We start from the raw sequence: 15,933 nt of genomic DNA, 5'->3' as shown, positions 1-15,933 counted from the left end.
TGGGACAGGAGAGAAGTTTGCTGGAGGTGCTTCTGGAAGAGGTTTTGAGTTTTTAAAAAGACGTATCAAAAAAAAGAAAAAGGAAGAAAGGAAAGGTGGTAAGGAGAGATTTTTCTTCCTCTTCTTTGAGGTGTTGGAGCATGAGGATGTGACACTCATATTGCTGTAGGCATCTTGAAACCATGAGGGACCATCCATGACATGCCGAGGATGGCTAAGCAGGGGCGTGGCAGCACTCCAGGTCCTTGACGGGTCACTGAATTGCTAAACTGGCCAACTCCAGACCTTCCTTACTTCAGAATGTCTTATGCCTTGTTTTTCTTTAATCTATTTTGACAATGGTTTTATGTTACCGGTACGCAAAAAAATCTTAGCTAACAGAGGCTGAATTAAATAGTGTAAAAATCTGAGAATGTTCTGGAAACCATGAGTCAACTTTAATCATTTTAGTAAATTACCAGACTACTCAAGCAGACATAATCTTAATGACTTGGTCTTAAAAAAAAATCATACTTTGCGTATTAGATCTTGATATTTATGCTTTTGACAAATTTCTTCAAAATGTGCAGGATCACTTTTTGGGTGAATTTTTATTGAACTCAACTGAGACTAGTAAACAATAGTCCATATCACATCTTTTGCTATGGCTGTTCATTGTCATTAGTGTAGGACTTTTCTAGTCCAGTATATTTAAGGATTTTTTTCCCAGGTTTACAAGCTAGCTCATCCATAATTCTACTTTATTCCCTATATTTGAATTATGCCACAAGTCTGTTGAGGCAATTCTAACTAGCATTTATTCTTTTTTTTAAGGTTAACATTTATTGAGCAGTTACGATGTGGCTGACATACTAAGTGCTTTACCTTTTTTTAATCTTTCATTTATTAAAAAATTTTAATGTTTATTTTTGAAAGAGAGAGAGAAAGAGAGAGAGAGACAGAGCATGAGCAGGGAAGGGGCAGAGAGTGTCACACACACACAGAATCCGAACCAGGCTCCAGGCTCCAGGCTCCAAGCTGTCAGCACAGAGCTCAACACAGGGCTCAAACTCATGAACTGCGAGGTCATGACCTATGCTGAAGTCTGACACTCAATGACTGAAGCACCCAGGCATCCCTATCTTTTTTAAACTATCATTTTTTAAATAGAATAATTCTAGGAAATAATGTATAATAAGTTCATGTAATCTCAGTAAGATATAACACTTAGGAGACCAGATAGATGTTTTTGACTAATGGTTTAGAGGTAATACATATTTTCTTGTTTAGAAAAATTCTATTTTATACTATATGTTTTATTTTGAATAATGCACTGGGTCTGATCTTTGTTCTGAAAATTTACAATGCTTATTTATTCAATAAATATTTGAGTGCCCACCATGTGCTAACTACAAAAATAAGACATGTCTGCTCTAAAGGAATTAGGAATTGAGTAGGAAAGTGGGCAAATAAAAGGACAATTCTAAGACATCTTTTCAAGATTCTATGATGTCCCTTTAAACTGTCTGTTATGGGGCCCCTTAAAAGAAATACCTTCCCTGGACATGGAAGGAATGTTGGAGATGGTTACTGCTAATCAAAATTTCTTAACAGCTTTACTGAGCTACCATTCTACACTATTAATGCATTCAAAGTGTACACTTTAATAGTTTTTAATATATTCACACAGTTGGGCATCCATCACCATAATCAGCTTTAGGGTCATTTCATTAGCCAACAAGATACCTTGTACCCATTAGCCATCCCCCTCCAATGCCCACTCCTCAGCCCTAGGCAACCACCAATCTACTTGTTGTCTCTATAGATTGGTCTGTTTGGGACATTTCATGTTGTGGAATCACACAACATGTATTCATTTGTGACTAGCTTCTTTCCCTTAGTGTAATGTTTTCAATTTTCTTCCATGTTGTTACATGTATCAGTACTTCACTCCTTTTTAATGCTAAAAAATATTTCATTGCATGGATATCATAGTTTGTTTATTCATTCATCAGTTGATGGACATTGGGGTTACTTCCACTTTTTGGCTATTATTGATAATGCTGCTATGAACATTACTGTTTTTCATGTGAAACATGTTTTCATTTCTCTTGAGTATATACCTTGAAGTGGAATTGCTGGATTATATGATAATTCTATGTTTACCCTTTTTTAAAAGTTTATTTATTTATTTGGGGGGGTGGGGAAGATCCCACCTGCGTGTGTGTGCATGAGCAGAGGAGGGTCAGAGAGAGAGGGACAGAGAGAATCTCCAGCAGGCTCCATGCTGTCAGCACAGAGTCTGATTCTGGGCCTGACTCGCTCTCACAATGGAGATCATGAGCTCAGCTGAAACCAAGAGTTGGCTGCTCAACCAACGGAGCCACATATGACCCCCAAACCTTCCTTTTAAAAAACCATTAGATCCACATTTCCTGTGATATGTCACTACAATTCACTACAGGGTACATGTTTATTTATTTTTTATTTTATTTTTCTTTTTATTTATTTTTTTTTTTATATTTTTATTTATTTCTAAGAGAGAGAGAGAGAGACAGCGTGAGCAGGGGAGGGTCAGAGAGAGTGTGATTCATATTCTGAAACAGGCTCCAGGCTCTGAGCTGGCAGTCAGCACAGAGCCCGACGCGGGGCTCGAACCCACGAACCGCGAGATCATGACCTAAGTGAAAGTCGGACGCTTAACCGACTAAGCCACCCAGGCGCCCCAATTTTTTATTTTTTTAAAGTAGTCTCTACACCCAGCTTGGGACTCAAACTCACGACCCTGAGAACAAGAGTTGATTGCTACACCAACGTGAGCCAGCCAGGCGCCCCTATGTTTAACCTTTTGAGGTACCACCTGACTGTTTTCCAAAGCAGCTGCACCATTTCACATTCCCACCAGCAGTATATGAGGGTTCTGATTTCTCCATATTCTTACTGACACTTACTATTATCTATCTTTTTGGTTATAGCCACCCAAGTGGGTGTCTAACCGAATTCTTATCGGTTTATAAGACTTAGCAAGTTGATAGTATCATTGGTCTATATGACTTAGCAAGGTGAAGAAGAAAGGGAATGCATCTAGGAAGAGCAAACAGCATGAAGTGCCCATGTATTTAGGTTTGGTTAGGGCATCAGACGTATGGGGGCGGGGCATGTAAGAGACGAGTCAAGGGAGTTAGAGAAGGATTCTGCTAAGGACTTTGGAATTTATTTTGAGGGAAATAGAAGCCAATAAAGGGTTTTAATCAAGTGAGTGTCATGATCAGCTTTCTCTTTTTAGAGTCACTCTGGGAACAGTATAGAGACTGATATGTGGAGACTGAAATGGAAAATAGAGATATCAAACAAAAGGGTCTCGTAGCAGACTGGGTGAGAAATAAGGGGAAAATGGAGCATGGAAAAGGCAATAAGATGTAAAAAAGGGGGGCGTAATCAAGACATAACATGGAGGTAGAGTCGACAAGGCTCTCTGTTTGAATGGGGATAAGAAAGGAGAAGCCAAAATAACTCCTTGGCTTCTGTTTTTGACAATTGGATAAACTTATCATATATAATATTAAAACTACGAAAGAGTGGTTAAGATACATATAAGAGGGCTATTGAATTCACCTAGGTATGGAATACATTAGGAGGGAAAAAAATTGAGACAGAAGGTTATGAGTATGGCTGTAGGTATAGTGAGTTTGTGGGCCTTTGGGAATTCAAATGGAGACATTCAATAAGTAGTTGGATATGTACATCCAGCGCTCTGGAGACACATCTTTCATAGAAGCAGAGATTTAGAATAAGGAAGCACATAGGTGAGAACTGAAGGTCTGGGAGTTGATAGTATCATCTAGAGTTAGCCAAAAGGAGTTGGGGGAAGGTCAACAACAGAATCATTGGAAAGGCAAACGTAAGGGATTGGCAGAGAAAGATGAACTTATAAAAGAGACAGAGGTATCTCAGAAAGATGAGAGAAAAAGTATGTAGCACGATATCATAGACACCAAGGGAAGAAAGAAGTGAGTAGTCAGGCAGATTATCAGATAGAGAACATAAAAGTCAAGTAATATTTCAGCTGAGGCATCCATTGTATTTAGCAAAACTTTCACTGCTATAAATACAATTTCAGGAAAGTGGTAGGTCAAAGAGTAAATGAGAGACATACTTCCTAACAGGATAGAACATGAAGTTCATATGTGATGCAATCTGTTTGTTGCTAAAACAAAGCGATGGTAGGTTTTTTTTGTTTTTTGTTTGTTTGTTTGTTTGTTTGTTAAGCAGAAAAGGTAAATAACAATCTGGACAAGATAAATCTGAAAATATTTAAATGAAAAAAATAAAATTCAGGAGAATGGGCATATTGGCCAATATTTGCAAATGATATAATCATCTGCCAAAACAACCTCAACAGAATCAATAGGCAAACTATTAGAACCACTGAGAAAGTTCTGCCAGTTTAGAGATTACAATCTTAATTTATAGAATATTGTTCTGGTGATCTATTCCTGTATATCAAACTATCCCAAAACTTAGTAGCTTAACAATAATTTATTAGACCTTACTATTTACAGCACAGGGCTCAGCTGGGCAATTCTTGAGCTCCTCATGACCTTGACTGGGGTCAGTTGGTGGTATTCAGGCTTTAAGATGGCTTAGCCCTCCTTCCTGATGCTTTGGTAAAGACGGTTAGAAGGCTGGACTCAGCTGGGCCCCTTTCCCTCTCTTTGTAGTCTCAGGGCCTCTCTGTAGGATGTTTCCATCAGGTGATTGGACTTCAGGGCTCCAGGAAGGAGTATTCCACAAGACAGGAAGTGCAAGCTGCCAGTTTCTTAAGGCCTGGGCCTAGAAAGCTGCATGGTGTTACTTCTGCCGTGCGTTTGTTTGGGTCAAAACAATCGCAGAGTCTGTTTATATTTAAAAGGAAGGGGCCTAGACTACCACATTTTGATGAGAGGAGTGTCAAGGAATTTGTGGCCACCTGTAGTCCTCCACAGAAGCTGACAGAAAGGGAAATGTATGTAATCTCTAAAAATTATGAGATCAATGGCATTAGTAGCAGGAATATACAAAGGACCCCTGCAAACCAAGAAACGGACAGCTCCTCCAATAAAAACAAAAAGTGGACAAAGACTGTACATAGGAAATTTACAGAAGTGGGAACCAATAAGGCACGTGCGTGCAAAGAAATGCTGAAAATCATTGGTAGTGCAATGCAAATCAAAGCAACAACGAGCTCTCAGTTTACAATAGACTTTCTCAATATGGCATTGGCGATATTTGGGGCCGGATAATCCTTTGAGGTGGGGGCTCCTCTGTGCGTTGTAGGATGTTTAGTAGCACCCCTGGCATTTGCCCACTGGATGTAGTACACACACCAGCTTTGTAACAATCAAAAATGTCTCTAGACATTTGCCAACTGTCTCCTGAAGGACAAAATTGCTCCTGGTTGAGAACCACTGCTTTACACACCTGTCAGCTTTGTTTGATGAGGAGGTTTCTGTGATGGTCTCTGTGAGGGAATAAAAAAATCAACAGTCCTTATCTTTTTGAGATATATACTGAAATCTTGATAGACAACATGATATAATTTCTGAGAGCTGCTCCAAAATTAATTAAAAAAATAGAAACAGTAGCCAGGAATAGTTATGATTGGTCAGAAATTGTGGAAGCTGGGTGATGGTATATGGGAGCTCATCATACTGTTCTAATTTTGTTTCTTTTAAATTCACTAATAAAAAAAAAGTTACTTTTCTTTTTCTAGTCTTTAAGAGGGGATGTTCACTAAGGTCACGATAAAGTTACACTGACTGTGATTGCCAGGCTCACATCCAGGAAGCATCTAGGCAGACATAACCTACGTTCTGCTGGATTTTCAGTTCTGCCATGAATGGAAGGCAGGGCAGAGCAAAGTGGGTTGCAGATTTGAAAGAATTCTTTTGAATCCTCTCCTACTACAATCTTGTGATGTAGAACTAACAGCAGATATAATGAACTTAAATTTGACATTTAAATCTCGATTAGAAGAAACGAAAAAGGGGGTAGGGAATAGGGGATATTTTCTGTGCTTTCTTTATTCAGAATGTGAAACTGTGCTGGCATCAGCTAGATTCTTAGTTGCGCTTTGAATGTGCTCCCTCCTATGGTCTATTCTGGAAAAATGAAGCTTCTTACTCCTTAGAATCCTGGCCCCTGAAATGGGCAGTTATTAGGATTCCACACACGTGCAGAGTGATGCCCAATTTGAGGGTCTGAGTAACTTGTCATATAAGTTGACTTTTCTGTGCATTTGTATCTAGGAGGGTCCAGCTCAGGTTGATGTCCTGGGAAGGAGTGAGGCTCTCGCTTAAATCCTGAGGGGAAAAGAAAAGAGAAGGAAGGACAAGCACAATCAGTCAACAACGAGGAGTCTTAGTAATCGGCTTCACTCTTATTTCTGAGAGAAATAAGTGTAGGGAGTCCTGTCAGAACTGAGAAAAGAGGGAAATCATTCATTCAGTCATTCACTTATTCACTCAGTTTACTTTCATCGGAGTTCCTTCTATGTTCTAGGCACTGAGTTAGGTCCTGTGAATATAAGGATTGTAAAGAACAGTCCACCTACTATGTGTTGAAAGTGGCATTTTTTTGTTATAGCTTGTATCATAGGTTGTTTCAAGGTAGTGTCCAAACTGGAAAGAAAAAGTAATCAATTAAAAATACAGGAGTCTACACCTAATACTGGGAAATAAAGGACACAATGACATGAATTCTAATAGGCTCTATCATATTTTAGATTGACTAGAGGTCTATGTGTTGTCAGTTTATATTCTACTAACTTTCATGGCTTTTGTGTGTTTGTGTATTTGTTTGTTTAGGAAAGATTTAAGGGCATGATGCAGATGAATGACAAATGAAGGTAGACAGCCTAAGTCAGAAGACACATATTTATGTTGATGAATAAAGGCCAAAGAGAAGTAAGAGAAAAAGAGTACTTGTCCTTTTATTACTTTAATATTCTACTTCGTAGTAAAAGAGGACAGGAGTTCTAGCTAAAGACTGCCTGTCCGCTCCCAACCACCTCAATGAACAGAGAAGCCTGAGAGATCTCAGCATGGAAGTTATCAGATTCCTACCTCTAAAAGGGCCCTAGTATTTCTTTTGGTAACAGAAGGAAACAGAAGGGAAGGTCAGATTACCTGGGAAGGCAAAGGTTTGGGTTGCACGATATTCCTCAGGTCAAATTTTTCCTGGTTCCAGTTGCCCATCAGGGTACGGTTTGAATAGGCATTCTCATTAGTGGTACATCTCCATCCATACTGGAAAAACTTGGACACACTATTCCAATCTGTCCACACTTCTGCATGGCCGTCTGCATTAATGATGCTGCCATAGTGTGGGTTTGCAAAGAAATAGGCAAGGGCTTGTCTCTGGGAAAAGGCAAAAACAGAAAAGATCGTTGCATAAACTAGGGAACAGAAAAGGCATTCATCCCGGGGCGCCTGGGTGGCTTAGTCGGTTAAGCGTCCGACTTTCGCTTAGGTCATAATCTCGCGTTTTGTGGGTTCGAGCCCCGCGTCGGGCTCTGAGCTGACTGCCAGCTCAGAGCCTGGAGCCAATTTCAGAGTCTGTAATCTCCCTCTCTCTCTGACCCTCCCCTGCTCACGCTGTCTCTCTCTCTCTCTCTCTCCTAGAAATAAATAAAAAATATTTTTAAAAAAAGGCATTCATTCCTTTCTCACCTTTGGCCAAGCGTAACGTAAGCACACCTTACTAAGGATCTGTGTTCTCCTCCCAGTTTAACTGTGGCTCTGTTTCTTTTCTTTCTGGGGCATGCATCCTTTGACCTACCCTCTCAATCAAAAGTAGCAGAGGGCCATGTACATTGAGTGCCACCCTCAAAAAAGATAGGAAAACCTTCAGTATCCCAAGACTATATGGAAAACAAGGTAAATTTTCAGGAAATTTTGAGATGTAAGAGTATAAGGATAGAGAATAGTGCTATAGTCAAAGAGAACAGGGAGAAGTGAGAGTTGGATAACTAGATAACACAGCAAATGTTCAATAAGTGATAGCTCCCTTCTTTCTGGACTTAGGTCAAATGCCACTTCTTCCATAATGTCTTCCCTCAAGTTAACTTCTCTCTCCTTTGTGTCACACACAATGGTATCCTCATACCTTTAACTTTCTACCATATTTTAGAGTTCTGCAAATATGTGTTGAAGTCTGTGTTGAATATCCTATGCTAAAATGCATACATCCCTTGAGGACGACACCTGTATCTTATTATCACACCTTCTTCCTCCACCTGTCCTCCCAATCAATAGTGCTCTGCACATATCAGATGAGCAATGTCTGAATTTCGTTTTTTTTGTTTTTTTTTTTTTTTTTCTTGGTAAGGAAGCAAAAATCTAGCCATATTTATTTTGGGCCAAAAGGTGACTGTGGTCCCTTGGCTTGGGGGCAAGACAGTACCTTCTCTGAAGAAGAGCATTTTGATGGTAAGTAGCTTGTGTTGTTTGAAGATTCTATAGGACAGTGATGAACAATCTTACTCAGCTCTTCCATTTTTTTTAAAGAAGAGATATCACTAAACCTGGCATTTCCCGTTCTCCAAGCAACGAAAGAATGTAGGTCACCCAGATCACCATGGCCAGGAGGCCATGATTTGGGAGTTACAGCCCACCGAGTCACCTTTCCACAGGTAGGGGCAAAGCCGACTGCGGCTTTGAAGGTAACTGCCCTCACACTATATGCCTTTGTGAAGACACATGCATGCACTGATGTCAACAAATAGCATAAGGGTGACATTATTCTTGGGGCCATAAGGAGAGACATCGTCATCTACTCAGTTGTCCAGGCGCTAAACCAGAGGCTTATCTTTGGCTCTGATTCTTCTTTCAACCCCTTACATCCGGTCTCTAATTCTTATTGATCTCTGAATCAGTCTACTTCCGTCCCCACTGCCAAGTTCCAGTTTAGATGACTATCAATTCTCGTCACCATTCTTGCTATAGTTGCCTGATGTCCTTGCCATCAGCCTTGGTCTTTCCCAATTCTTGCTCCATAGGAAAGAAGAATACGTGAAAATGAAAATCTAATTGTGTCATCTTCCTATTTAAAATCTTTCAGTGGCTGGCCACTATTTTCAGAGTAAGATTCAGGCTGTTAAAATGGCTTTCGATGTTCTCTATGACCTGGCCCCTGCTTCGCTCTTCAGTCTCACCTGCTACCCACTCCCCCTCCAAGTACATTTCGGCCATACTCAGCTATTGTGTTTCTCTATTGTGCTTTTGCATATATTGTTCCTTCTGCCTCTTCTCTTTACCCAGGTCAGGTGTACTTCCCCCTTCGTTTTCAACGCAAATTCACTTCATTTTAGGGAATTTTTCCATGTCATCCCAGAACTCAGTAAGGTTATAAATCCTGTGACCCCACTCATAGCACCGCATCCCACGGTACCAGGATTGCTTTTGCTGTGCGGTCCCCACCAGACTACAAGCTCCGTGAAATCATAGGCCACATCTTACTCATCTACGTATTTAGCCGCCATCAAGGCCTGGCACGTAACAGCCACTCAGGATTTCCTGAATGAATATAAGGTAGCAGATGGAAGCACCTGGAGAAATCCCGAGCAGCAGAGACAAGGGGCCGCAGTCATTTCGGACGAGGGGAAGGCTGTGTGACAACCGTCTGCGATGGTCACCTGCAGAGCACAGCCCACCCTCCCGACGTCAGCCCCGCCCCGCTTCTCTCACTCAGAACTCGCTTCGCCCCTGGGCCTGCCCCTCTGCGCTCGCTAGTGATTGCTTGTGACCTCATGCTGGTGTGACGAAGTCGCTCAAGGCAGCCTCGGGCTAAAAGGCATTTATTTCGACGCTCCTAAGGGTGTGGGGGAGAGAAGGGACAGAATGGTCCGTGTCTCACTTTTGTACTCCTAGCTATTTCATCCCCCTCCCTCCGAGTCGCTGCACCAGTTTGTCAAAACTGCTGGACGCTGTCCGCGCATCATCAATCAGCGACGCACAAAGAGGAGGCCCGCCAGAGGGCGCCCCGCCTCCCCGCCCTCCACTGAGGAAGTGACGTAAGAAAGCGGTGCCTCGGAGGCCGCGAGAGGGGAGCGAGTCGAGGCCATGGCCCCTCGGCGCCTCCTGTTGGTTGGGGAAGGGAATTTCTCCTTCGCCGCGGCCCTGAGCGAGACCCTGGATGAGAGCGCCAGTGTAACCGCCACCTGCCTCCAGCGCCCGACCGAACTGGCCGGAGATCCGGTGGCCTGGGAGAATCTGCGGCGCCTGCGCGAGCGAGGTAGCGAAGCCCCGCTCTCCGAGAAGCCCCGCCCCCATGCCGGCGCGGCCGGAAGTGGAATGGGCGGGGCGTTTAATTGCATTTGAGAGTCTGGTTCCCTGAAAGCCGCTGGTGGGTTTCAACCTGGGTTGTCTTGCACGGTTCAAGTCAGGGAGGGGTTCGGGTCTTGAGACAGCTTCCTGTCTATATTTCGTGCCAGGTACTGAGGTACGTTTTGGTGTGGACTGCACCCAGCTGGCAGATGCCCTTGAACTGCACCACAGGGAGTTTGATCGGATTTATTTTAATTTTCCGCACTGTGGACGCAAAGCTGGAGTAGCTAAGAACAGGGAACTGCTTGCCAAGTTTTTCCTGAGGTGAGGAAATGAGAACACTCACAAGTAAAATGTTGAAGGTGTACATTACATAGTTAACTGCACTGAAAACATTTTAGTTTGGGAAATAAGGCATACGTGTGTAAGTCACTATGATAGGTTTAGAGAGAAAATAAAGCTCCATAAGAATCCACGATCTAGTTGGAAAGGCAGGCATACAACCCTAAAAGTTACATAAAAGTACAAATAGTAGTTGGGCGTGTAAAGGGAGGATCATCTATTTTGGATGATGCGTAACGGTAGCCAGTATAACATATGGCTAAAAGCATGGGGTGTAGGAGCCAAACTGTCTGGATTCAAATCCCCACCCACCACTTAATAATTGTGTGATTTGGAGTAAGCTTACATACTTTTGCTTCTTCATCCCTAAACTGAGGAGATTAATGGTAGCTACCTCAAATCATTGTGAACTAAAAACTGTGCTTTACACTATTCTACCAAAACATGTGATACTGTTGGAGGTCTCTGGGGGTCGTAGTTGTCAAGAAACTTTTCACAGAGCCAGGATTTTAAGTTAGTATTTGAAGAACAGAATTTTAATAGGCGGGAAGGGGAGTGAACTTAAAAGAACAACTCTCAAAGCTGGGAAATGAGGGGCGCCTGGGTGGCTTGGTCGGTTGAGCGTCCGACTTTCGCTTGGGTCATGATCTCAAGGTTTGTGGGTTCGAGCCCCGCGTCGGGCTCTGTGCTGACTGCCAGTTCGGAGCTTGGAGCCAGTTTCAGTCTGTGACTCCCTCTCTCTCTGACCCTCCCCTGCTCACGCTGTCTCTCTCTCTCTCCTAGAAATAAACAAAACATTAAAAAAAAAAATTAAAAAAAAAAAAAAAAAGCTGGGAAATGAATCTGTATAGGAACTTTGCAGACATTGACCTTTCTATGACCTGTTCTATAATGAACAATGCAGATACAAAGCCAGATAATACCCTGGTCAGCCATGAGTATCAATTATGGGTTGAATATTGAATTTACATTCTTACTTCCAGCTGCTTCCTATGCAGATTTGAAGTCTGTGGACCTTTGTAAATAGATATGATTTAATTATTTTACAGCCAAGCCGTGTATTTACAGCCAACTTCCTATGGTAATTTCAACTTGTTTCTGATAAATTGCTGGTGTCCTCTTCCCTGTTAGCTGTAAAGATGTTCTCGCAGAGGAAGGAGAAGTCCATGTGGCATTGTGCAGAGGACAAGGTGGGACTCCTGCTGATAAGCCGATGAGAGAATGGCACAACAGTTGGCAAGTGGTTGCCATGGCAGCTCTGGGGGGATTCATTTTAAGTGACGTGCATCCCTTCAGCTGTGAGGCTGTGCCAGGGTACAAGTGCACTGGATATAGGTAAGTAGTTACAGAGGTCTGAGCCTTTTTCATCTCTCTTACTAATAATGAAAAAAGTCTCATAGGCAAACTTTCCCCTACCAATTTCCTGCTTTGGTCTCTAGAAATACTTGTTTTAAAAATGACAGTAAATAAATAAGTAAATAAGAAAGGAGGGAAAAGAAGAAACAAAAGAAAAGAAAGAAAAAAAGGAAATAAAAAGAAAAGAAAAGACTCACTGACTCCATACTTGGTGACTATTTTTTCCAGGAGTCAAGATAAGTCCTTTCATGTAGAAGGTGCTTTGAACCACATCTTCACTCGGAGCTTACCCTTTGAAGGTTCACAACCCAGAATCTTCAGGACCAAACTGGGTGACCGGTGGTTTTCCTTTCCAGAACCAGAAGCACTTGTAGGAAAGTTGAACAGGTAACCTGCTGTTTTACCAGAAGTTACTTCTATCTCTGGTTGCTTGATGGCAACTGTACGTTGAATGGATGCTATATAACTTGTTAATGATGTTGTGCTGTGAATTCTTGTCAGTCTGGCCCTACACAAGCCTTTTTAGAATTAAAATTTGTCATATTTTCTGGTATAGGGATCGTGGCTGTCAGAGTTCTGAAACACATGATACCTCTATTTATGGTAGATGGGTTTTTTTTTTTTTTTTTAAATTTATTTCTAGGGGAGAGAGAGAGACAGCGTGAGCAGGGGAGGGTCAGAGAGAGAGGGAGACACAGATTCTGAAATAGGCTCCAGGCTCTGAGCTGGCAGTCAGCACAGAGCCCGACACGGGGCTCGAACCCACGAACCGCGAGATCATGACCTAAGCGAAAGTTGGACGCGTAACCGACTAAGCCAGCCAGGCGCCCCGGTAGATGGGTTTTTTTTTTTTTTTGCTTTCAAGCTTACCTTAAAGATAATTCTTTTCTGTATGGCTATTTGTGCTTTTAATTCTTTATCCATTCTAACTATTTATTATTTGAAGTTTAAAAAGTTGTTTTTATGTGTGCTTAAACAGAGGTTTCCTAGAAGCACCTTCATGTCATCCTGTCAAAACCATTAATGAGAAACTCATTGCTGAACTGGGCAAAGTTTTCCCTCTAAAAAGGCTGAAGTGTTCCTTCCCTCTGCTGCCGGAGCGAAGCACTAGTGTTCTCACTTCCTGGAACTGTGACATTCTGTCAGCTGCCTTTTGGATTAGTCTCCATGAAGATAACTCAAATTCTGAGTCCCTGACTGATGGGACAAGACAAGACATGGAGGACTTTCTAGTGTTATTTTCAGAACTTAACCTTCTCAAGGATCCCGGAAGAGACAGTAAGGAAGAAGCTCATGAAGAAAGCTATGGCCAAACCAGGGTCTGCCTTAGGCCTTCTCTCCTAGTTCATGTTCAGGCTGTCGTCCAAGCACCAGACTTTATCCCAGGTTGCCTGCACATCCTCAGTGGACCTGTCTTTCGGAAGTGCCACATCTTGCCGTTCACAATGCCGGCATTTCATGAGACTTTATTTATCATTGGGTTTAATAAAAATCTGAAGGATGGTTGTCTTCAGTCACTACTGGATCACCTGAAGGGTTTTCTTGATAGCCTTCTGACCCAGACATTGCCGGAAGGCTCTAAGCTGAGCAGTTCAGTGGAATTTGTCTTTCAACCACATGGCAACCAGTATATTATTAATGTGAAGCCTCATAATTTTGGCTCAGATTGTGCCAAGGATCTGATTGTTGGGTCTGTCACCATATCCACTACAGGCATTATGCACAAAGACCAGTGTTTTATGTTTGTGTCCATGAACTTGGACCTACTAGCCATGCTTGTCTGGGGTATCTCTGACTGGAGGATGCTGTGGACCTTTGATCACCGTTTCCTGAAGAATTTTGTCTCTGGGAACATAGAACCCTTTAAAAGCTATTCCTTGTATCCTCCATGCTATGTTCATGATATTAGTTTTTGGTTAGATGAGAAGAAAGGATTTGATGAACTAGAATTTCACACGGTGGCCCGAGCAGTGTCTCAGGACACTGTCATATCCATAGAGTTCCTCAGTCGTTTTCAGCATCCAAAGACTCAACAGGTCAGTCTCTGCTATAGATTGACTTACCAGACGTGTGACAAAGCCCTCACCCAGCAACAGGTGGCATCAATGCAGTCCCAGCTTAGGAAAGAGATTCAGCAAAGGCTACACGTAATACCTCGGTAGTTTAGTAAATTTATTTCTCTGGAGTGATCCCCGTGGGTGTGTGGGTGTGGGTGCGGATGCCAATGAAAAAGGCCAAGTTATAACTGGTAGTCCTTTTTGGACTTTGATTTTTATAAAATCTTTAACCTTGTGACTTTGGCCAGTGTTGGTTGAGTGTAGAGAACTGTGGCTCAGGGTGCCTGGGTGACTCAGTCAGTTGAGTGTTGAGCATCCAACTCTTGATTTTGGCTCAGGTCATGATCCCAGGGTCATGAGATCGAGCCCCGTGTCAGGCTCTGCGCCGAGCCTGGATCCTGCTTCAGAGTCTCTCTCTCCTCCTGTCTCTCTCCCCTGCTTGTGCACTCTCTCTAAAATAAAAATAAATAAAAAATATTAAAAAGTAAAAAAGAAACTTGTGGCTCTGTCACTTAAAAGACTATAATGTGATCAGTGACCTTTGGAGTTGTACAGTATTTTGATCCTGAGTAATGACTAGGAAAACAAATACAACAAAACTGTCTTGCATTTTATATGCTCTATTGTGAAGATGCAATAGAATTTGAGTGTCTTATATTTTCCATACTGCTAATTCCTCTTTCTTTAACCCTATTGTATTATGTCATTACATCAATTTACAAGAGTGGTTTTTGGAGTCAGACCAACATTTATTAGCTTGGGTAAGTTGAAAGTCTCCATAATTAGTATTGGTATTATTATAATATTTACTACATGGTTGACTCCTGTGGGAGTCATTGAACTAGTTAATGTCAGATTTAGAGTTCACACTTGGGTCTGACTCTAAAGCCCACGTTCCTTCTGCCGTTGTTATTTCTCCCACCTAGTCGTCTTCAGTAGTAACCTCTCATCTGTAAACTTAGCCCTCCTAGATTTTGGAGGCTTCTGTTATAAGCATCTCTAAGAGACACTGGGAGACTGGCTCAGCCCAGGACTCTACAGAATGAAGTACTCTAATATTAAGTAATGGATGTTCCTGTTAATGAGTAGTTAGGCTCCACAGATTGGAATTATATTGCAAACTCAGAAGGAAATAACTGTCTTATTTGTTCTTGTATTTGGAGAAAAACGTGGGAAGTAAAGAATGGAAGCCAAGAAACACAATAGGAGGTTATTACGGTAACACAAACAAAAGAAAATGGTGACCTGGACCAGGATGGTAAGAAGCTGTTGGGTTGGGTAATATTTAAAAGGATTTGCTGGTGAACTAACTATATGTGCATGGGTGAAGGGTGTGGGGTTGAAGAAACAGAGGAATCAAGCAGGACTGACTCCGTGCTTTTTTGACCTGGAAGAATAGAAGTATCATTAATGGGGATGGGAAAACTGGCATAACAGTTGGGGGAATGGGGTAAAGAACCAAGAGATCTCTTATAGATATATTTATTGCTTAGCCTTCTACATACACTACAAGCGAATAGAGGGCAGATAATGTGAGATATAACTTGTTTTTATGCTCAAGGTAGCGTTTGAGCTGGATTTTAAAACAAGAGTAGGGATGTGATGGGAGGATTGTTAGGCAAGGACTGCTGCAGACTAAGTCTGGAGTTCTCTCTTGTCCAGCAAGAGATCAGACACAGAACTGAACACAAGAGATGCTAATATCTGGGAGGAGACAAGTGCCCCAAATGGGTTTCGTCTCCATATTTATTGAGCACTCAAGGTCTTACACATGTGGTAAACATGAAGAAAACAATGAGATAGTAATTATTAACTTGTGTATGTAAGAAGCAAAGGGTCTGGGGGGGGTGAGCAATGGGAGTTTGTGATCAAAGTATAATAGTATATTGGTGTCA

At 41.9% G+C, this 15,933-nt stretch overlaps 2 protein-coding genes across 9 annotated transcripts; one reads left to right on the top strand and one right to left on the bottom strand.

The window, feature by feature from the left end:
• Positions 1 to 4,499: 4,499 nt before the first annotated feature.
• CUNH11orf1 (chromosome unknown C11orf1 homolog) lies at positions 4,500 to 9,664 on the bottom strand. Of its 8 annotated transcripts, none has more exons than XM_039229132.1 (6): positions 8,422 to 8,717; positions 7,146 to 7,376; positions 6,572 to 6,638; positions 6,142 to 6,320; positions 5,440 to 5,479; positions 4,500 to 4,820 (listed from the first exon to the last, which is right to left on the bottom strand). In XM_039229132.1, the coding sequence occupies exons 1-4, from the start codon at positions 8,512 to 8,514 to the stop codon at positions 6,145 to 6,147; spliced, it is 567 nt and encodes a 188-aa protein (XP_039085063.1). In that variant the 5' UTR covers positions 8,515 to 8,717; the 3' UTR covers positions 4,500 to 4,820; positions 5,440 to 5,479; positions 6,142 to 6,144. The 8 variants fall into 8 exon arrangements, 6 of the variants coding, with proteins under 6 accessions (XP_039085063.1, XP_039085064.1, XP_039085066.1 ...); XM_039229133.1 differs by having other exon boundaries at positions 4,500 to 4,812; XM_039229135.1 differs by having other exon boundaries at positions 4,500 to 4,713.
• Positions 9,665 to 10,049: 385 nt separating this feature from the next.
• Positions 10,050 to 14,367, top strand: FDXACB1 (ferredoxin-fold anticodon binding domain containing 1). Its single transcript, XM_039229125.1, has 5 exons — positions 10,050 to 10,251; positions 10,451 to 10,607; positions 11,757 to 11,960; positions 12,210 to 12,368; positions 12,961 to 14,367. The coding sequence occupies exons 1-5, from the start codon at positions 10,080 to 10,082 to the stop codon at positions 14,141 to 14,143; spliced, it is 1,875 nt and encodes a 624-aa protein (XP_039085056.1). The 5' UTR covers positions 10,050 to 10,079; the 3' UTR covers positions 14,144 to 14,367.
• The last annotated feature ends 1,566 nt before the right edge of the window (positions 14,368 to 15,933 follow it).

This window comes from Hyaena hyaena, unplaced genomic scaffold, assembly GCF_003009895.1.
Source record: "Hyaena hyaena isolate Hyena2069 unplaced genomic scaffold, ASM300989v1 scaffold_36, whole genome shotgun sequence".
Lineage (NCBI taxonomy): Eukaryota > Metazoa > Chordata > Mammalia > Carnivora > Hyaenidae > Hyaena > Hyaena hyaena.
The sequence above is the reverse complement of the archived record's forward strand: the minus strand, read 5'-3'. Positions and strand labels throughout refer to the sequence as shown.